Source organism: Hemitrygon akajei, chromosome 12 (assembly GCF_048418815.1).
Source record: "Hemitrygon akajei chromosome 12, sHemAka1.3, whole genome shotgun sequence".
In the NCBI taxonomy this organism is placed as follows: Eukaryota; Metazoa; Chordata; class Chondrichthyes; order Myliobatiformes; family Dasyatidae; genus Hemitrygon; species Hemitrygon akajei.
In genome coordinates, this window is record NC_133135.1 from 5,673,171 (window position 1) to 5,695,661 (window position 22,491).

At 43.7% G+C, this 22,491-nt stretch overlaps 1 protein-coding gene across 1 annotated transcript; it reads left to right on the forward strand.

Annotated features, from left to right (window-relative positions):
* The first annotated feature begins 1,898 nt into the window (after nucleotides 1–1,898).
* Nucleotides 1,899–9,172, forward strand: LOC140736534 (di-N-acetylchitobiase-like). The gene is made up of 2 exons (XM_073062370.1): nucleotides 1,899–1,983; nucleotides 8,882–9,172. The coding sequence occupies exons 1-2, from the start codon at nucleotides 1,909–1,911 to the stop codon at nucleotides 9,065–9,067; spliced, it is 261 nt and encodes an 86-aa protein (XP_072918471.1). The 5' UTR covers nucleotides 1,899–1,908; the 3' UTR covers nucleotides 9,068–9,172.
* Nucleotides 9,173–22,491: the final 13,319 nt, after the last annotated feature.

Sequence of the window (22,491 nt, forward strand, 5' to 3'; positions counted from 1 at the left end):
TCCCTTAATAATCTTATAAATTGCAATCAGATCCCCTCTCAATCTCCTTAATTCCAGCGTGTACAAGCCCAGTCTCTCTAACCTCTCTGCTTAAGACAGTCCGGACATCCCAGGAATTAACCTCGTGAATCTACGCTGCACTTCCTCTACAGCCAGGATGTCCTTCCTTAACCCTGGAGACCAAAACTGTACACAATACTCCAGGTGTGGTCTCACCAGGGCCCTGTACAAGTGCAAAAAGATTTCCTTGCTCTTGTACTCAATTCCCTTTGTAATAAAGGCCAACATTCCATTAGCCTTCTTCACTGCCTGCTGCACTTGCTCATTCACCTTCAGTGACTGATGAACAAGGACTCCTAGATCTCTTTGTATTTCTCCCTTACCTAACTCTACACCATTCAGATAATAATCTGCCTTCCTGTTCTTACTCCCAAAGTGGATAACCTCACACTTATTCACATTAAACGTCATCTGCCAAGTATCTGCCCACTCACCCAGCCTATCCAAGTCACCCTGAATTCTCTTAACATCCTCATCACATGTCACACTGCCACCCAGCTTAGTATCATCAGCAAACTTGCTGATGTTATTCTCAATGCCTTCATCTAAATCATTGATGTAAATTGTAAACAGCTGTGATCCCAATGCCGAGCCCTGTGGCATCCCACTAGTCACCACCTGCCATTCCGAGAAACACCCATACACCACTACCCTTTGCTTTCTCTCTGCCAACCAGTTTTCTATCCATGTCAATATCTTCCCCCCAATGCCATGAGCTCTGATTTTACCCACCAATCTCCTATGTGGGACCTTATCAAATGCCTTCTGAAAATCGAGGTACACTACATCCACTGGATCTCCCTTGTCTAACTTCCTGGTTACATCCTCGAAAAACTCCAATAGAGTAGTCAAGCATGATTTGTCCTTGGTAAATCCATGCTGGCTCAGCTCAATCCTATCACTGCTATCTAGATATTCGACTATTTCATCTTTAAAAATGGACTCTAGCATCTTCCCCACTACTGATGTTAGGCTGACAGGACGATAGTTCTCTGTTCTCTGTAATGTTGCAGCTATATAGGACCCTGGTCAGACTCCACTTGGAGTACTGTGCTCAGTTCTGGTCGCCTCACTACAGGAAGGATGTGGAAACCATAGAAAGGGTGCAGAGGAGATTTACAAGGATGTTGCCTGGATTGGGGAGCATGCCTTATGAGAATAGGTTGAGTGAACTCAGCCTTTTCTCCTTGGAGCGACGGAGGATGAGAGGTGACCTGATAGAGGTGTACAAGATGATGAGAGGCATTAATCGTGTGGATAGTCAGAGGCTTTTTCCCAGGGCTGAAATGGTTGCCACAAGAGGACACAGGTTTAAGGTGGTGGGGAGTAGGTAGAGAGGAGATGTCAGGGGTAAGTTTTTTTACTCAGAGAGTGGTGAGTGCGTGGAATGGGCTGCCAGCAACGGTGGTGGAGGTGGATATGATAGGGTCTTTTAAGAGACTTTTGGATAGGTACATGGAGCTTAGAAAAATACAAGGCTATAGGTAAGCCTAGTAATTTCTAAGGTAGGGACATGTTCTGCTCAGCTTTGTGGGCCGATGGGCCTGTATTGTGCTGTAGGTTTTCTATGTTTTTATTTTCCCTTGTGCTATATCCCTGCTCTGTCACCAGAATTCTTGATGATTTTGCAGTATATAATCTTTCTTCAATATTATATCTAATGACTCAGATGGATTCACCATAGACACTTTCTGTGTACTTTCATATTATCAGAGTGACTGTATTTAAATCCACAATTTATCTCTCTCTCTATATATTTCTCAGGTGGGTGAGTGTGAACTGGAAACGATTTCCCGAGGAGTCCCGTGTAGTTATACTGAAGCAAGATGGATCCCATACAAAGACATCATGCAGCTTCTGCCGAGATCACTCACTGGCAGGTTCTGGGACGATGATCGGAAAGCCCCATATTTTGACTACTTGGTAAGATGATCTACCAGAGCACATTGGGGACCTGGGCATCAGAGCATTCTACCTACAATACTCCAATCTCCCAGGCTGAACAATTCCTGTGTAAACAACTCCACAAAGCACAAAACATCAGGTTTGTTTGGTGGCAATTGGGTGCAGGAGATCGGCTGAGTATTTGGGAGTGAATGAACCAAGTGTGGAATCCAGCAGATATTTTAATCAGAATCAGAGTGAGGTTTATTATCACTTATGTTGTGAAGCTTGTTGTTTTGTGGCAGTGACTGCATACAGTGCAATACATAAAATGTACTATAAATTACAATAGGAAATAGATATAATATGAAATAAATAATTATTTCAAAAAGAGATGAGAAGCAGTTTGTGTGTAACGAAACATATGTCTTGAACTAGTTGATATTTTACAGTATTTTATAGAATCAAGTGTAGATAGAGGGATTGGAGATGACAACTGAAATAGATGTGCTCTCTCGGTTTGACAAAATGTTCCATTCATTCTTACTTTTTTGTCTTTCAACCCATCCTTTGTGTTCGTTAACGTTTTACCCCAAACACTGACCCCAATTTTGAGAAGCCTCCGCTGTATTGCAACGTTCAGACTGCAGAATGAAAATCCAGAAACAAGACACACATTTTCCACCCTCACTTCCACAGATCAAAAGGCCGGAAGATATAGGAGCAGAGTAAGACCATTTGGCCCATCAAGTTTGCTCCACAATTCCGTCATGGCCGATTTATTTTCTCTCTTAACCCCATTCTCCTGCCTTCTCCTCATAATTTTTGACAACTTTACTAATCAAAAAACCTATCAACCTCCATGTTAAATATAGGTGTTGAACTCTGACCTGTGGAATCACCTTGTGGAGCAAAGTGTGGAGCTTCGCTTCCCAGAGATCTGGGGAGTTTCTGTCGAGCTGTTGAACCGGGGGCAGAGACCCGGTACCTGTAGGTGAGGGAGCTGTGTGGTACGGGTGGAGCACCTTTGGAGGGGTGTAGGTGAGGGAGCGGTGTGGTACGGGTGGAGCACCTTTGGAGGGGTGTAGGTGAGGGAGCGGTGTGGTACGGGTGGAGCACCTTTGGAGGGGTGTAGGTGAGGGAGCGGTGTGGTACGGGTGGAGCACCTTTGGAGGGGTGTAGGTGAGGGAGCGATGTGGTACGGGTGTCAGAGAATGAGTGCGTATGGGAGACAGTGCAGACACACCCAGCCCTGAGACACCAGACAAAATCACTTGATTTCAAACAACTGGTTTATTGATCATTACAGAATGTTTCTCTGGTGCTTCCCACTCCCTCCCCTCTCCCTTCCCCTTTCCCGCCCATGATTCCCCTCTCTTTAACCCCCCTTCCACGCTCTGTCCACAGTAGACACCTGTATTGGAAACAGATTTATCATCACACACGCTTTGTGAAATTTGTTTGTTTTACAGCAACAGTAGAGAGCAACACATAAACATTACCATCAGTTACAATAAGAAAATACACTGTGGCCACTTGATTAGGAACAGGAGAGGAAGCCAGTGTGGCCCATCCACTTCAAGGTTCAAAGTTTTGTCTGTTCAGAGATGTTCCTCTGCACATCACTGTTGTAACGTGTGGTTATTTGAGTTGCTGTCACCTTCCTGTCAGCTTGAACCAGTCTGGCCATTCTCCTTTGACCTCTCTCATTAACAAGGAGTTTTCGTTCACAGAACAGCCACTCACTGATGCTTATTTTTGCTTTTTGGACCATTTTCTGCAAACTCTAGAGACTGTTGTGAGTGAAATTCCCAGATCGTCAGTTTCTGATATACTCAAACCATCCCATCTGGCGCCATGGTCAAAGTCACTTCAATCACATTTTTCCACATTCTGTTGTTAAGTTTGAACAACAGCTGAACCTCGTGATTGGCTGATGATATAGAGATTCATGGGGTGGACAAGAGGAACCCTATCACTGTTAAGAAGAGAGGAAGATGGGTTGAGCTCACATGTTTGGGAAGTGGAGGAGATATGGTTGAGGGCAGCATCAATGGTGGACGAAGGAAAGGCCCGTTCTTTGATGGAGGAGGACACCTCTAATGTTCTGGAAAGGAAAGCCACCTTCTGGGAACATATGTGGGAGCAGCAAACAAACTGAGAAAAGGGAATAGCATTTTTGCGGAGACAGGATGGTCTGGGCTGCTGAATTACCTCAGCATCGACACACAGTCCTGATGAAGGGTCTCATGTGGATAGAGAATTGGTTGGCAGACAGGAAGCAAAGAGTGGGAGTAAACGGGACCTTTTCAGAATGGCAGGCAGTGACTAGTGGGGTACCGCAAGGCTCAGTGCTGGGACCCCAGTTGTTTACAATATATTTTAATGATTTAGATGAGGGAATTAAATGCAGCATCTCCAGGTTTGCGGATGACACAAAGCTGGGCGGCGGTGTTAGCTGTGAGGAGGATGCTAAGAGGATGCAGGGTGACTTGGATAGGTTAGGTGAGTGGGCAAATTCATGGCAGATGCAATTTAATGTGGATAAATGTGAGGTTATCCACTTTGGTTGCAAGAACAGGAAAACAGATTATTATCTGAATGGTGGCCGATTAGGAAAAGGGGAGATGCAACAAGACCTGGGTATCATTGTACACCAGTCATTGAAGGTGGGCATGCAGTTTAAGGATAAAGGGGAAGCCTTTTAGGACCAAGATGAGGAAAAACTTCTTCACACAGAGAGTGGTGAATCTGTGGAATTCTCTGCCACAGGAAACAGCTGAGGCCAGTTCATTGGCTATATTTAAGAGGAAGTTAGATATGGCCCTTGTGGCTAAAGGGATCAGGGGATATGGAGAGAAAGCAGGTACAGGGTTCTGAGTTGGATGATCAGCCATGATCATATTGAATGGTGGTGCAGGCTCGAAGGGCCGAATGGCCTACTCCTGCACCTATTTTCTATGTTTCTATTATTTCTATGTCTCGCCCTGAATCATTGACAGTATCTTTCAGTAGATGTTGCCTGGCCTGCTGAGTCCCTCTAACGTCGGGACCCAGTCCTAATAAAGGGTTTGGGTCTGAAATGTCCATTAGACCAAAGACATAGGAGCAGAAATAGGCCATTTGGCCCATCAAATCTGCTCTGCCATTCAATCATGGTTGATCCTTTTCTCCACTTGTCAGCCCCACTCCCCAGCCTTCTCCCTGTAACCTTTGATGCCTTGTTCAATCAAGAATCTATCAATCTCTGCCTTAAATACACCCAATGACCTGGCCTTCACAGTTGCCTGTGGTAATAAATTCCACAAGTTCACCACCCTCAGGCTAAAGAAAAATGTCTGCATTCTGATTTAAATGGACCTGAGACTGTGCCCTCTTTTCCTAGAATTCTCCACCATGAGGAACATCCTTTCCACATCTACTCTGTCTAGGCCTGTCAATGTTTGAAAGGTTTCAATGAGTTCCCCTCTCATCCTTCTAAATTCCAGTGCTATCAAATGTCCCTCGTATGATAATGCTTTCATACTCAGAATCATTCTTGTGAATTTTCTCTGAACCCTCTCCAATGCCAGCACATCTTTTCTCAGATGAGGGGCCCAAAACTGTTCACAATACTCAAGTGAGGCCACACCAGTGCCTTATAAAGCCTCAGCATCGCACCCCTGCTTTTGTATTCTAGAACTCTTGAAATGAACACTAACATGGCATTTGTCATCCTCACCACCGACTGTACCTGCAAGTTAACCTTTAGAGTGTTCTGAACAAGGACACCCAAGTCCCTTTGCATCTCAGATTTTTGGATTCTCTCCCCATTTAGAAAATGGTCTGCACATTTATTTCTACTACCAAAGCGCATGACCATTCATTTTCCGACACTCTATTTCATTTGCCACTTTCTCGCCCATTCTCCTAATCTGTCTAAGTCCTTCTGCATCCTACCTGTTCCCTCAACACTACCTGCCCCTCCACTAATCTTTGTATCATCTGAAAACTTGGCAACAAAGCCATCTATTCCAGCATCTAAATCATTGATATACAGCATAAAAAGAAGCGGTCACAACAACGACCACTGAGGAACACCACTAGTCACTGGCAGCCAACCAGAAAATGAGCCCTTTATTCCCACTCGCTGCCTCCTACCAATCAGCCAATGCTTTAACCATGCCGGTAACTTCCCTGTAATACCATGGACTCTTAACTTGGTAAGCAGCCTCATATGTGGCACCTTGTCAAACACCTTCTGAAAGTCCAAATATACAACATCCACTGCATCCCTTTTATCTATCCTACACATAATCTCCTCAAAGAATTACAATAGGTTCATCAGGCAAGATTTTCCCTTAAGGAACCCTATCTTGTACAGTGTCTCCAAGTATTCCATAACTTCATCCTTAACAATTGAGTCCAACATCTTCCCAACCACTGAGGTTAGGCTAACTGGTCTATAATTTCCTTTCTGCTGCCTTCCTCCTTTCTTAAAGAGTGGAGTGACATTTGTGATTTTCCAGTCTTCTGGCTCCATGCCAGAGTCCAATGATTTTTGAAAGATCATTACTAATGCCTCCACAATCTCTACTGCTACCTCTTCATCTGGTCCAGGAGACTTATGTACCCTTTCAGCTTTTTGAGCGCCATCTCCCTTGTAATGCTAACTGCACTCAATTCTCTTCCTTCATGCACAACATCTGGCACACTGTTAGTGTCTTCCATAACGACGACTGATGTAAAATACTCACTTAGTTCATCTGCCATCTCCTTGTCCCTGTTATTGTTTCTCTGGCCTCATTTTCTAGTGGTCCTACATCCACTCTTATCTCTTTTCTTTTTATACACACTTGAAAAAATTTTTACTATCCACTTTGATATTGTTTGCTAGCTTGCTTTCATATTTCACCATTTCCCTCCTAATGATTCTTTTGGTTACTCTCTGTAGGTTTTTAAAAACTTCCCAATCCTCTATCTTCCCACTACTTTTCGTTTTGCCTTTACATTTTTTTTTTACTTCCCTTGTCATTCACAATTGTACTATTTTGCCATTTGAGTATTTCTTTGTTTTTGAAATGCATCTATCCTGCACCTTCCTAAGGGATCACTGGTTCCTAAGGGTTCTTTTATCTTAAGCTCTCTAATTGCCTCTGGTTCATCACATAACACCCAATCCAGTATAGCTGATCTCCTAGTGGGCTCAACAACAAACTGCGCTAAAAAACCATCTCATAGGAATTCAACAAACTCACTCTCTTGAGATCCATTACCAGCTTGATTTTCCCAATTGAACTGCTTGTTGAAATCTCCCATGACTATCATAACATTGCCCTTTTGATACCCCTTTTCTATTTCCCGTTGTAGTTAGTGGTCCACATCCCAGCTACTCTTGGGAGCCCTCTATGTAACTGCCATCAGGGTCCTTTTACCCTTGCAGTTTCTGAACTCAACCCCCAACGATTTAACACCTTCCAATCCTATGTCATATCTTTCTACTGATTTGATGCCAGTCTTTACCAGTAGAGCCACACCACCCCCTCTGCCAACCTTCCTATCCCTCTGATACAAAGTGTAACCTTGGACATTCAGCTCCCAACTACAACCATCCTTCAGCTATGATTCAGTGATGGCCACAACATCATACCTGGTGATCTGTAATAGTGCAACAAGATCATCCACCTTATTTCTTATACTCTGTGCACTGAGATATAGCACTTTGAGTATTGTATTTACTATCCCTTTTGATTCTGTATCCCTAATGCAATGATACTCACCCTGCCTGCTGCAGTTTTGTCTTATAATCTACCTGCCTTTCCTGACAGTCTGACTGCACGCTTCCTTTGCTTTTTCACCATCCGTCCTATCCTGAGTCCCTTCACTCCGGTTCCCACCCCCCTGCCAAATTAGTTTATACCCTCCCCAACAGCTCGAACAAACCTGCCTGTGAGAATATTGGTCCCCCTCGGGTTCAGGTGCAATCTGTCACTTTAAAACAGGTCACACCTCCCCCAATGATCCAAGAACCTGAAGCCTTGCTGCTGCACCAGCTTCTCAGCCACACATGTTTCTACCCTCACTGGTGCGTGGCACAGGCAGGAATCCAGAAATTACCACCCTGGAGGTCCTGCTTCTCACTTTCTACCTAGCTCTCTAAATTCTCTTTTCAGGACCTCTTTGCTTTTCCTTCCTATGTCATTGGCATCAATTTGTACCAAGACATCTGGCTGTTCTCCTTCCTTCTCCAAAATGTTGTGGACATGATCCAAGATATCCCTGACCCGGGAGGCAACATACCATTCAGTTGTCCTGTCCATATCCACAGATTCTCCTGCCTGTTCCCCTGAGTATGGAGTCCTCTATCATTACCATTCCCCTCTTCTCCCTTTTTCTGTTCTGCACCATGGACTTGTGCTCTGTTGCAGTAACCCGGCCTCTGTGACATGCCCCTGGAAGTTTATCCCTCACAACAGCATCCAAAGCAGTATGTTTAATTTTGAGGTGAATGGCCACAGGGGTGCTCTGTGCTAACAGCCTATTCACATTTCCATTTCTCCTGACAGTTTCCCAGATACCACCTCCTGCAACCTCGGGGTGACTACTTCCCTGTAACTCTGATCGATGATCTCCTCACTCTCCCATACAAGCTGCTGCTCCAGACCCCTAACACTGTCTTCAAGGAGCTGCTGCCGGACAGTACCAGAGAATATGCCCTCCCCCACACAGACAGTACCAGAGGTGTCAGAGAATATGCCCCCCACAGACAGTACCAGAGGTGTCAGAGAATATACCTTCCCCACACAGACAGTACCAGAGGTCAGAAATGAACTTGTTCACAGGAATTGTGATACGGATCCTCTCTCTCCAGCATTAAAGTGCCACCCAAATTACTCCACCTAACAGTTTCAGCCTGGTGCCCTCCCAATCTGTGCATTTCCCTTTTGCTCATTTGCAGGTTGGTAACACGTACCACGAGGTCTGGTACGATGATCCCGAGAGCATTTCTATGAAGGTGTCTATCATGATGAAACTGAACCTCCGTGGTATCGGCGTGTGGGCTGCAAACAACATCGACTACATTGCTGATGCCAGAGCAAGAATGCAGGCTGCGGAGATGTGGAACGCCGTGTGCCCTCCCTGATGGAATTACCGAGTGTGAACCATTTCATCAATTAGTATTGCAAGATGAACATCGATTTCTCTACCATTCGGTCATTTCTTCCCCTCTCCCCCTCCTCTTTTTCAATTCCCCAATCTGGCTCCTCTCCTACCCTTTTTCTTTTCCTCACCTGCCCACCTCCTCCCTCTGTGCCCCCCATCCCACTTCTCCCCTCCCTTTCTCCCATGGTCCACTTTCATCTCCAGATTCCTCCTTCAGCACTTTACCTTTTCACCTATCATCTTCCAGCTTCTCAATTCATCCCCCCTCCCCCCAATCCTTCCCCTCCCTCCCCCACCCACCCATCCTCCCCTCACCTGTCACCGGCCAGTCTGTACTCCTCCCCCTCCCTCCCTCCCCCACCCACCCATCTTCCCCTCACCTGGTCTCACCTGTCACCGGCCAGTCTGTACTCCCCCTCCCTCCCTCCCCCACCCACCCATCCTCCCCTCACCTGGTCTCACCTGTCACCTGCCAGTCTATACTCCTCCCCTCCCTCCAGCTTCTTATTCTGGCTTCTTCCCCCTTCCTTTCCAGTCCTGATGAAGGGTCTCGGTCTGAAACATCGACTGTTTATTCTTCTCTGTAGATGCTGCCTGACATTTTGAATTCTTCCAGTATTTTCTGAGTGTAACAAAATTGAGCTCATTTTTAATAATAGTAAAATAAATATACATGTAGAAAACAGACCGAGCATTTTATTTATTAAATTCAAATGAAGTTGTACAATGGAAAGAGACGCATCATTTACAGCCACCAACCTTGAGTTGGAAGTTCACTTCAAGAGGCTGCTCTGACGTGATGACGTTATTACGTAAAGAGTTTTAGCACACTTTTGTGTGTACATTTTGAAGTTCAATAAAATGTGTTATGGATTTCGTTAAACATAAAATGTCTCGCTTCATTTCATTTGCAAAGACCTACATTGGTGACCCTGATGCTCTAGCACGATCCCAGAGTTATTGTATATATTGGCCAACGCAGTCGCATTGAAACTGCTGGAGTTTTGGAGCAAAATCTTTTGGTTGGTTTGTACAAGCCAAGGCCCAATTCGCGCTGTGAGAAATCACCACCAATGATTTCCACCACCAGTGATTCACCAAGTTCATCTCTGTGGTAGTATCACTCAGAATCTCCACAGCTACTGCTTAAACACCCGCCTGAACTCAATAAATACCAGTCGCTGAAAATTTACCTTTCACAGACCTTTGGAGTCTGTGCATGCCGAACATTTGTTGACCTTGCCCAGTCTCTGTGGTGTTAGGCCTTCAGAGCTAATGGATCACATGCTGTCTCTCCTGGGAAATCACCATCCTTGTTTCATTTTTAAAGAAGCTTCATGCAGTGAATCCCTGATCATTTTTGCATAGCCCTTACTAATGCACCCATGATGGACTATGGGGAGCCTACACTGATAGCTAGGCAGCAATGCATCATTCCTCCTCCTTTCTCTTCCTCAATAAGCTCATCAGCAAGGCCCTCAACGTAAAGATGACCGTGGCTGCGAAACAGACAACATTGGTCTGTGCCTTTACAAGTCATCTCTCTGACTCAGTGGTGTCAAGAAAACAACCTCTCCCTCAATGTCACAAAAACAAAGGAGCTGGTTGTGGATTACAGGAGGACTGGAGATGGGCTAACCCCTATTGACATCAATGGATCTGGGGTTGAGAGGGTGAACAGCTTTAAATTCCTCAGCATCCACATCAGCGAGGACCTCACGTGATCTGTACGCACCAGCTGTGTGGTGAAAAAGGCACAACAGTGACTCTTTCACCTGGCTGTTGAAATATTGTTGCTTGGTCATTCTCTACATCCAGTACCGCTCCTGCTTTCGTTCGGGAAGTTCTACTCAAGAGTAATGAAATATTCACTGCTACCACCTCTGCTTCAATGTAACATTTTGTCTGCCCTATTTTAGTGGGAATTTACACTCTTTTGGTGGAATGTAAAATCTTTCCATCTCCAAATTTGAATGCTTTGTTACTAGGTGTATCTGTGTTCACCAGTTTCTGAACTTCATTCTGGCTTAGTTCACTTACAGAGCTTTCAAGCCATTTTTCTCCACACCCCGCATGTGCATGCTATGTCAATAACAGCAAATCCTAGAGATTCCATCATCAAAATCGCTGCCTCAAATGTCTCTGCATTAGTAAGTGATTCCTTCACAAACAATGTGATTTGGCACTCTTCTACATCTTCAAATTTGTTAGTTTCTTCAGTTAGCCTAACATGTTTGGTTTATTGCAGTTTCTTGCCTAATGGTAAATACTTTGACATACTGTACATTTTGATCTCCTACTGTACTTGTTTATTGGATTTGTTCCAGGCAGTGGTACCCTTGTCTGGTCCCTCTGGGACCTACGCTTGCTCTCCTCCTGTTTCTGCTCAGTGAAGTACTCAAATTAATTCCCACTGTTGTCGTAGTGGCTTTTTCTCTAAAAATCGTCTTCAATGCGGATTTCATAGAGGCAAATGTAGGTTCTATGTGTGTAGTTAACACTACTTGTCTGTCCTTTATGACTGGACACTTTGGAGCTAATATAGCGTCAGGAAGTTCCATTTTGTATTTACGTATGCGACTGTACTTTTGTTCAAAATCAATAATATAATCAGCCATATTTTTAGAATTGTCTCTTATAAATTTTGTCAAAATCTGAATGTACCTCATAAATCCAATCCTTTTCTTCCTTCAAAGAAACAGGAGTCAAGTATATTTATTATGTATTCATACCATCATCTTTATGCAAATCTTCCATCAAAATTCCCTTCGTGGTCTCTCTTGCTCTTCCTGAACAATGTTAAATTGGGGACTTGTCCGGGATCTGAACAAATTGTTTGGAGCTATTTTAAAAATTGGGGGCTAGGTGTTTCCCGACATGAAACAGCAAACCCTAGGCTCCATGACAATTCCCCCAAGAACAGCAAAAAAATTAATATCATCTACACGCAACCCTGTATCAGCAGCAATAGAACACACCTGGAGTCTGGTTTTGCTGTTAACAAAACACTATTTTATTAGTAACTACGTAATACAGTAACTTAAACCAGGTAAACCAAGAGCTAATGGTGTTATGCATATATAGGTGTAAATATATACATTCCCAAACTTCTTCAAGTGTAGGTGGTAAGTGATACAGTCTTATGATGGTATGTAAGAAAAGTCCAGTTCAGTTCAAATGCACAGGTTAATTTATGCAAGATGTTTGTAATCCAAAGGCAAATGTTGTGAGAAGGCAATTACGTCAATATTCCACAGATTCCACGACAGCAATGCTAAATAACAATAGCAGTAGGTTTTATCTCCGAAGTTGTTCCACTCCACACACGAAGTATCACCAACAGTGATCTTCAATGAATATCCTTTCAACATAAGTGGTACCACACCTGAATTCAGCTACGGGTCATCTCAAAGTGGTGGCCGCAGGATACTCAAACAGAATCCACGTATGGATTATCACCAACAGTAGCTTATCACAAAGGGGGACCATCTTCAAGAGAACCAACACCCAGGCAAGGGTCGACACACCGGTAGATTCCACAAGGTTACCCCAATCACACACAACGTGATAGCCACTTATCCAGTTCCACGACATACGAAATAACTCCAACAGTGATTTGCCACAGGGGTGCCTTTCTTCAGTGAACTACCACACCCAGACAAAAGGGTAAACACACACGTGGTACTCACAAGCCCACTCCTGTGGATTAACTAAATGACAGTCACACTTTCGTATTCGAATGGAATCAAACTCACCCTCACGGGCTACTTAGAGAGAGAGTCCAAATAGTGATCTCTTTGTCACTAGGTTTCTTCTGTTTCAAACCTTCCTCTCCTCTCTTCTCTTCTCTGCAAACTTCTTCTAGTTGCAGAAACTTGTGAAAGTCATTTATCAATACTCTGGATCGATCTCAACTCACCCCTTCTGGGCTACTGAAAGTTTAAACCAGCGACAGACTCACTGGTGTCTTCCATTGACCAAATCCATCTTGACTCTAACTATGTGTGTGTGGTTGTCCTTGTAAAAAGTAAACAAGCTGCAGAGAAACCATAACATTCATTGTCCATCAAGTAACTCCACCTCTTTCCACCATGGTAACCAAGCAACTCTGCAGTCAGCAGAAATCCAAGTGTCCAAGAGTCAGTCTCATTCTCTCAGCACTTTAAAGTGACAGTCCACAGAAAAAATGAACCCTAAGGGTACATAACAATAGGCTCTTCTTATCGTAGTATAGTGGTGGTCTAGTGTGTTGGGACCATTGGTGCTACAGGTTATATGCTGATGATAATTGGACAGGAGCTGCTTCAAACAAGCTGGGTTGAAGTTTCCGACTAGGATGGACTGTATCTTGGTTGGACACAGCATCATCCAGTACTGCGAGTGTTTGGCTATATTCAGCCGCTGGTGGTATGTAAACTGTGGTCAGGATCACGGATGAGAACTCCCTAGGAAATACACAAACACACTTTTATTTCACTGTCTTTACATGTTATTCAGACATACAATACAATGTCAAGTGAACCCCAGGGGTTTAAAGGGTACAGGAAGTATACAGACTCCAGTTCAAGCCGCACATCTATCTACATTCGTGAACCTTGGTGTTGCAGTCTCCAACCACTTATCGTCCAAGTACTGAGACCTCTACTCAATCTCCACACTCTCCCTTCAGATGGACCTAAAATTCCATCAGAACATAGAACTGTACAGAACAGTGACAGGCCCTTCGACCCATAATGTCCGTGCTGACCACAATGCCAAATCAATCTGTATATGATCCACATTCCTCCAACCTGTTCATCAGCCTCTTGAATACCACTATCCACTCCCACCTCTGTCAGCCTGTTCCAGACACCCACCACTCTCTGTGTTTAAAAAGACTTGCCTTGCTCGTCCCCATTAAACATACCCCTCCTCACTTTAAGTCTCTGCCCTCTGACATTTGACAATAGACAATAGACAATAGGTGCAGAAGTAGACCATTCGGCCCTTCAAGCCTGCACCGCCATTTTGAGATCATGGCTGATCATCTACTATCAATACCCGGTTCCTGCCTTGTCCCCATATCTCTTGATTCCCCTATCCATAAGATACCTATCTAGCTCCTTCTTGAAAGCATCCAGAGAATTGGCCTCCACTACCTTCCGAGGCAGTGCATTCCAGACCCCCACAACTCTCTGGGAGAAGAAGTTTTTCCTTAACTCTGTCCTAAATGACCTACCCCTTATTCTCAAACCATGCCCTCTGGTACTGGACTCTCCCAGCATCTGGACCATATTTCCTGCCTCTATCTTGTCCAATCCCTTAATAATCTTATATGTTTCAATCAGATCCCCTCTCAATCTCCTTAATTCCAGCGTGTACAAGCCCAGTCTCTCTAACCTCTCTGCGTAAGACAGTCCAGACATCCCAGGAATTAACCTCGTGAATCTACGCTGCACTTCCTCTACAGCCAGGATGTCCTTCCTTAACCCTGGAGACCAAAACTGTACACAATACTCCAGGTGTGGTCTCACCAGGGCTCGTGTGGTTTGACATTTCTACCCTGAGGTAAAGATTCTGATTGTCCATCTATTCCTCTCACTATTTTATAAAATCAGTCTCAGATGCCCCAGAGAAATCAATGCTAGTCTGTCCATCTTATCCTAATGACTCAGACTCTCTGAGACATGGAGAACATGGAGACCCTGTTCTGCACCCTCTCCAAAGCCTCCACATCTTCCCTATAATGCTCCGAATGTGGCCCAACCCAAGTTTTACATATCTGCAAAATGATTTCCATACTCTTAAACTCTTTGCTCCAAGCAGGGTATTTCCTTCCTAAATCTTCAGAGAGCTTCTTTCTCCCTCTCGACTAGATGTTCCACATCTCTTGTCAACCCTGGTTCCTTTACCCTATCATCCTTTCCCTGCCTCAATGGGACAAATCTATCCAGAGCCCCGTGCAAGAGTTTCCGTAACAACCTCCACATTTCCAATGTGCATTTCCCTGAGTACATCAACTTCCAATTTATGCTCCCAAGTTCCTGCAGAAGAACTCCAGAATTGGCTCTCCCCCAATTAAATACTTGCCCATTCAGTCTGCTCATATGCCTCTCCAAGGCTATGGGAAGGGTTATGGAATTGTGGTCACCCTCTCTGAAATGCTCACACACTGATAGATCTGACCCCTGACTAGTACCAGATGCCTAGTACCAGATCTAGTGTAGCCTCCCCTCCAGTCAGCCAGTCTGCATATTGTTCCTCCAGCAGCTGGTTTCATTCTCCTGATAGTCAATATTTCCCACAAGATTCTCTCATTCTATTTTCTCCCTCTTTCATAATTCTAAAGTTCTGTCCCTTTTCAAGCTTAAGGGGGAAAACAAAGATTTGAATAAAAATGTAAATAAATTTAAACGATATAAGATCCACCTCAAGGTCAACTTTTCCATGCAAAGGATAGTGAGTGTATGGAAGAGGTTCCAGAGGAAGTGATTGCATTCTTGGAACCATCTGTGTGAGCACCATGGTCAGCATCAGCTGGTTGAGCCGAAAAGTCTCCATCTGTTCTGTATTTCTCCGTGATTCTTTGATTCTATTATTGCTCAGGTCGTACTGTACCGTAACACAACAGTTAGCGCAAAGATTTACAGCTCCAGCAATCAGTGGTAAGGATTCAAATCCCATCACTGTCTATAAGGAGTCTGTACATTCTCCCCATGATCAGAAGTGGAGAGAGTGAGCAGGGTCAAGTTCCTGGTGTTATGTTACTTCTGTTTAAACGTACCATGGGTTAACAGTGAAGAATCATATTCTGGAAGAGCTAGAGAACTTTTATTTACAGTAATAAACAAACATGTCTTAACCCTGCCACGTGCTGGAACATTCTAGTAATCCTGCGCATCTCAGTGCTCTGCCCAATCACGTACTGGCACATCATTGCATGTGATATCACCACACCTGGGTGTCAAGATCTCTGAGGATCTAACCTGGTCCCAAAATATTGATGCAGCTATAAAGAAGGCAAGACAGCAGGTATACTACATTAGGAGTTTGAAGAGATTTGGTATGTCAACAAATACACTCAAAAACATCTATAGATGTACCGTGGAGAGCATTCTGTCAGGCTCTATCACTCTGGTATGGGGGAAGCTACTGCACAGGACCAAAAGTAGCTGCCCAGGACATCTTCAGGGAGCAGTGTCTCAGAAAGGCAGTGTCCATTATTAAGGACCTCCAACACCCAGGGCATGTCCTTTTCTCACTGTTACCATCAGGAAGGAGATACAGAAGCCTGAAGGCACACACTCAGCAATTCAGGAACAGCTTCTTCCCCTCTGCCATCCAATTCCTAAATGGACATTGAACCCTTGGAAATTACCTCACTTTTTAAAACATACAGTATTTCTGTTTTTTTGCATGATTTTTAATCTATTCGATATATGTAGACTGTAATTTATTCATGTATTTATTATTATTTTGTTTTGCATTGTACTGCAGCTGCAAAGACAACTTTCACAACACATGCTGGTGATGATAAAACTGATTCAGATTCTATCAAGAACACCTTAGGGTCATTGCCTATGCCAGTAGGGGACTCTCCCATAGTGAATCATGATATCCTGTACATAGAGTTCCTAGCCCTAAAATGGGCAGTCAGTGAAAAATTTCATGATTATCTTTATGATAGTTCATTTATTGCAGTAACAGACAGTAACACCCTGAATTATATGCTTTTCACTGCTAGACTGGATGCAGTAGGTTACAGATGGCTAGCTGCTCTGTCAACTGATAATCCTAAGTGCAATTTAGATCCAGGAAGCAGAACAAGATGCCGGCCACAAAATGGAGGACTATCAGATGATTGCTCGTCCCAGAGAGAGTGGGATTGCATCCCGAAGTTCACTAAAAGCCATCTGGTGAACTCGGGTGATATAGGTGAAGTTATTACAAATGTGGAAGCTCTATGAGAGAGTTATCTTATCCAACAGACAGAACCAGCTGCAGACGTCACCATTGCATCCCTAATGATGTATTCGAGTGCTATACCATAAAAGTTGCACACAAGAAGATCAGTCTGGGGGATTACTGGTCATTTCTCATCTCTCTGATACTAAGATTAGACTCCCAGTTAACAGATCCTTGTACTAGGGAAGTTATCAGTGGATGGAAACAGGAGAAAAACCATCCCCTTCAGTGAGAAACGCCACCCCCAGACTACCCTACCTTCTCAGAGAATGGGATCGTCCAGAACTAAAAGACGGAATTCTCTACAGGAAAAAAATAAATGGAGATAAAACAATTTACCAGCTTGTGTTACCTGATAAGTTTCAATTTGAGGTGCAAAGGAAGTAGTGGTCTGAAGGAGTAGTCCGAGGCAGAGTAGTAAGGCTTTGTGAATCAAATTAAACACACAGCTACAGACCTACACAGGACTGCGTAAAGTGCACAAAAACAGTGCAGGCATTACAATAAATAATAAACAGGACAATAGAGCAAGATGTCAGTCCAGGCTTCGGGTATTGAGGAGTCTGATAGCTTGGGGGAAGAAACTGTTACATAGTCTGGTCGTGAGAGCCCGAATGCTTTGGAGCCTTTTCCCAGATGGCAGGAGGGAGAAGAGATTGTATGAGGGGTGCGTGGGGTCCTTCATAATGCCATTTGCTTTGCGGATGCAGCTTGTAGTGTAAATGTCTGTGATGGCGGGAAGAGAGACCCTGATGATCTCAGCTGACCACACTATCCACTGCAGGGTCTTGCGATCCGAGATGGTGCAATTTCCGAACCAGGCAGTGATGCAGCTGCTCAGGATGCTCTCAATACAACCCCTGTAGAATGTGATGAGGATGGGGGGATGGGAGATGGACTTTCCTCAGCCTTCATAGAAAGTAGAGACGCTGCTGGTCTTTCTTTGCTTTGGAACTGGTGTTGAGGGACCAGGTGAGATTCTCCGTCAGGTGAACACCAAAAAATTTGTTGCTATTAACGATCTCTACCGAGGAGCTATCGATGTTCAGCAAGGAGAGGTCACTCCGTGCCCTCCTGAAGTCAACAACCATCTCTTTTGTTTTGTTCACATTAAGAGACAGGTTGTTGGCTCTGCACCAGTCCATTGGCTGCTGCACCTCCTCTCTGTAAGCTGACTCGTCATTCTTGCTGATGAGATCCACCACGGTTGTGTCATTGGCGAACTTGATGATGTGGTTCGAGCTGTGTGTTGCAGCACAGTCGTGGGTCACTCCCCAGCCTTCTCCCTGTAACCTTTGATGCCTTGTTCAATCAAGAATCTATCAATCTCTGCCTTAAATAGTCCCAATGACCTGGCCTTCACAGTTACCTATGGTAATAAATTCCACAAATTCACCACCCTCAGGCTAAAGAAAAATGTCTGCATTCTGATTTAAATGGACCTGAGACTGTGCCCTCTTTTCCTAGAATTCTCCACCATGAGGAACATCCTTTCCACATCTACTCTGTCTAGGCCTTTCAATATTTGAAAGGTTTCAGCCTCAGCATCACATCCTTGTTCTTGTATTCTAGACCTCTTGAAATGAATGCAAGCATAGCATTTGGCTTCCTCACCACCGACTGTACCTGCAAGTTAACCTTCAGGGTGTTCTGCACAAGGACCGGGTGTTCGGCACCCTCTGCATCTCAGATTCCTGGATTTTCTCTCCACTTAGAAAATAGTCTGCACATTTATTTCTACTACCAAAGTGCATGACCGTGCATTTTCCAACAGTGTATTTCATTTGTCACTTTCTTGCTCATTCTCCTAATCTGTCTAAGTCCTTCTGCAGCCTACCTGTTCCCTCAACACTACCTGCCCCTCCACCAATCTTCATATCATCTGCAAACTTAGCAACAAAGCCATCTATTTCATCATCTAAATTATTTATATGTAGCATAAAAAGAAGTGACCCTACACCGATGCCTGCAGAACACCACTAGTCACTGGCAGCCAACTAGAAAAGGATCCTTTTATTCCCACTCACTGCATCCTACCAATCAGCCAATGCTCTAACTATGTTAGTAACTTTCCTGTAATACCATGGGCTCTTAACTTGGTAAGCAGCCTCATGTGTGGCACCTTGTCAAAGGTCTTATGAAAGTCCAAATATTTATCTATCCTCCTTTAATCTCCTCAAAGAATTCCAACAGGCTCGTCAGGCAGGACTTTCCTTGAAGGAAACCATACTGACTTTGTCCTATCTTGTCTTGTTTTACCATGTACTCCATCACCTCGTCCTTAACAATTGACTCTAACATCTTCCCAATCACTGAGTTCAGACTAACTGGTCTATAATTTCCTTTCTGCTACCTCCCTCCTTTCTTATGTAAGGGGTTTCTTCTTTATGTTACTGTGTATGTTAATCAGAATGGCTTCTTTGTTATGTTAACTAGTGAGACAGTGCTTTCTCTCGTAACTTGTTTGGGTTATAATTACTGATAATGAGAATTGTATTCATTTGTTAACCAATTGGGATGGATATTATTCTTTCTTGTGGGTTTGTAAGCTAGTGTTGCGCTGTCTTTTGGGGGGGTTGGAGGGGAGATCGAGAGGAAGACACACGTGCTGGGACTGCTCTGGTCGATCACTTCGGGTGGTCCCGAGCCTCGAGTCGTGGGGTCGGAGCGGATCGCAGGGGAAGCTCCGACTGTGTGTGCACGAAGAAACTGAACGTTGATAAGTCTGGTGCCTTTTTTTGTTTCCATTCATTCCTTTTTGTATTTATTGTATCTTTATTAATTTCATGGTCCAAGTAAGATTTGTAAAGTGTAATTTGTAAAATGTACAGTGTGTGCTGGCTGATGATTGTTGTTTGAGGCCGTATCAGGTGGCATTGTAAAGCAACTGAGATGAGACAAGATTGGGCGGGGGACAGGGTCTCCCCTAGATGCGTACGAGCCGATATAGCTGAGCGTTACACTTAAAGAGTGGAGTGCAGTTTTCCAGTCCTGTGGCACCATGCCAGTGTCCAATGAATTTTGAAAGATCACTTCTAATGCCACCACAATTTCTAACGCTACCTCTTTCAGAACTCTGAGGTGCAGTCCATCTGGTCTGGGTGACTTATAGATAGATAGATAGATACTTTATTCATCCCCATGGGGAAATTCAACTTTTTTTCCGATGTCCCATACACTTGTTGTAGCAAAACTAATAACATACTTAACTCAGTAAAAAATATGATATGCATCTAAATCACTATCTCAAAAAGCATTAATAATAGCTTTTAAAAAGTTCTTAAGTCCTGGCGGTTGAAGAATTGTAAAGCCTAATGGCATTGGGGAGTATTGACCTCTTCATCCTGTCTGAGGAGCATTGCATCGATAGTAACCTGTCGCTGAAACTGCTTCTCTGTCTCTGGATGGTGCTATGTAGAGGATGTTCAGAGTTTTTCATAATTGACCGTAGCCTACTCAGCGCCCTTCGCTCAGCTACCGATGTTAAACTCTCCAGTACTTTGCCCACGACAGAGCCCGCCTTCCTTACCAGCTTATTAAGACGTGAGGCGTCCCTCTTCTTAATGCTTCCTCCCCAACACGCCACCACAAAGAAGAGGGCGCTCTCCACAACTGACCTATAGAACATCTTCAGCATCTCACTACAGACTGAATGACGCCAACCTTCTAAGGAAGTACAGTCAACTCTGTGCCTTCCTGCACAAGGCATCTGTGTTGGCAGTCCAGTCTAGCTTCTCATCTAACTGTACTCCCAGATACTTGTAGGTCTTAACCTGCTCCACACATTCTCCATTAATGATCACTGGCTCCATATGAGGCCTAGATCTCCTAAAGTCCACCACGATCTCCTTGGTCTTGGTGATATTGAGACGCAGGTAGTTTGAGTTGCACCATATCACAAAGTCCTGTATCAGTTTCCTATACTCCTCCTCCTTATGTACCTTTAGGTCTTTCGTCTTTTTGAGCATCTTCTCTCTTGTAACAGTAGCTGCACCCACTTCTCTTCCTTCATGCACTACAACATCTGGAACGCTGCTAGTGTCTTCCTCAGTGAAGATCAACGCAAGATACTCATTTAGCTCAGCAGCCATCTCCTTGTCCCCTCTTATTATTTATCCTGCCTCATTTTCTAGTGTTCCTATATCCACTCTCGTTTCTCTTTTATTTTTAATATACTTGAAAAATATTTTTACTATCCACTTTGATATTGTTTGCTAGCTTGCTTTCATATTTCACCGTTTCCCTCCTAATGATTCTTTTAGTTGCTCTCTATAGGTTTTTAAAACATTCCCAATCCTCTACCTTCCCACTAATTTTTGCTTTGTTGTATGCTCTCTCTTTTGCTTTTACACTCTCTCTCACTCTCTCTCTCTCTCTCTCTTTCTCTATATATATATATATATATATATATATACCTATGTTTTTGTACATATATATATATATATATATATATATTTGGGGGATGTTGAATTGAATTTGTAGACCTACTGACCTGAATCTGAAACTGAGTTAACCATAATACTAGAAAATAGGAATTCAATTAGTTTCTTAACTAACTAGGGATAAATGAAAAAGCAAATGTTAGTCTGTAAACCTTTAAACAGAGAATAACACTAGATATAAGTAGTTAGAGAATTTGGAGTGATTAAGTTATTTTAATAAATCTCTCTGATTCTAACTAAAAAGGATTTGGTTTTCATTTGATAGCTGAGATTTGGAACCTAAACAGAAAATTGGAACTTTGAATTGTTCTTACTCATGTAAATATTGTATATATTGCTATTTTTATAAACAAACTTACCTCCAGAAGTGTGTGCTTTCTATTCACTGCCCCCTTCTGATACCTGGAGCTTCTGATGGCCCACTAGCACCTAGTGTAGTATTCTGGAATGAGATTTTTCACATCAAGAGTGTGGCAACCCGTCACATGAGATCAGACCAGCACTACACAGGTGTTACTCTTAGAATTTCAACAGCCTAAATTGTTTATAATCTATTCAATTTTTATCTTATTTAGAGATCCAGTACAGTAACATTCCATTCTGGCCTAATGAGTCTGCATTGCCCGATTATGCCCATGTGACCAATTAACCTACTAACCCGTATCTCTTTGGGAATTGGTGTGGAACCAGAGCACCCGGAGAAAACCCACACGGTCATGTGGTGAACGTACAAACTCCTTATAGACAACGGCAGAGACTGAACTGAGGTCGCCGGTGCTGTAAGAACGTTATGCTAACCACAAGGATGTGGAGAGTCAGATGCCAGATTGGGATTTAGGGACAAGGATGTGAAGGAGTTAGAGGTCCAATTAGAGTTTAGGAACAAGGATGCGGGGAATTCGAGGTCAGATTAGGGTTTAGGGACGGGGATGTGGAGGAGTTAGAGGTCAGATTAGGGTTTAGGGATGGGGAGGTGGAGAGTTAGAGGTCAGATTGGGATTTAGGGACAGGGATGTGA

Coding starts and splice junctions, on each gene's coding strand:
- LOC140736534 (XM_073062370.1), top strand. CDS start 1,909: ATGCAGCTTCTGCCGAGATCACTCACTGGCAGGTTCTGGGACGATGAT. Junction 1,984..8,881: donor CCCCATATTTTGACTACTTG/GTAAGATGATCT, acceptor GCTCATTTGCAG/GTTGGTAACACGTACCACGA.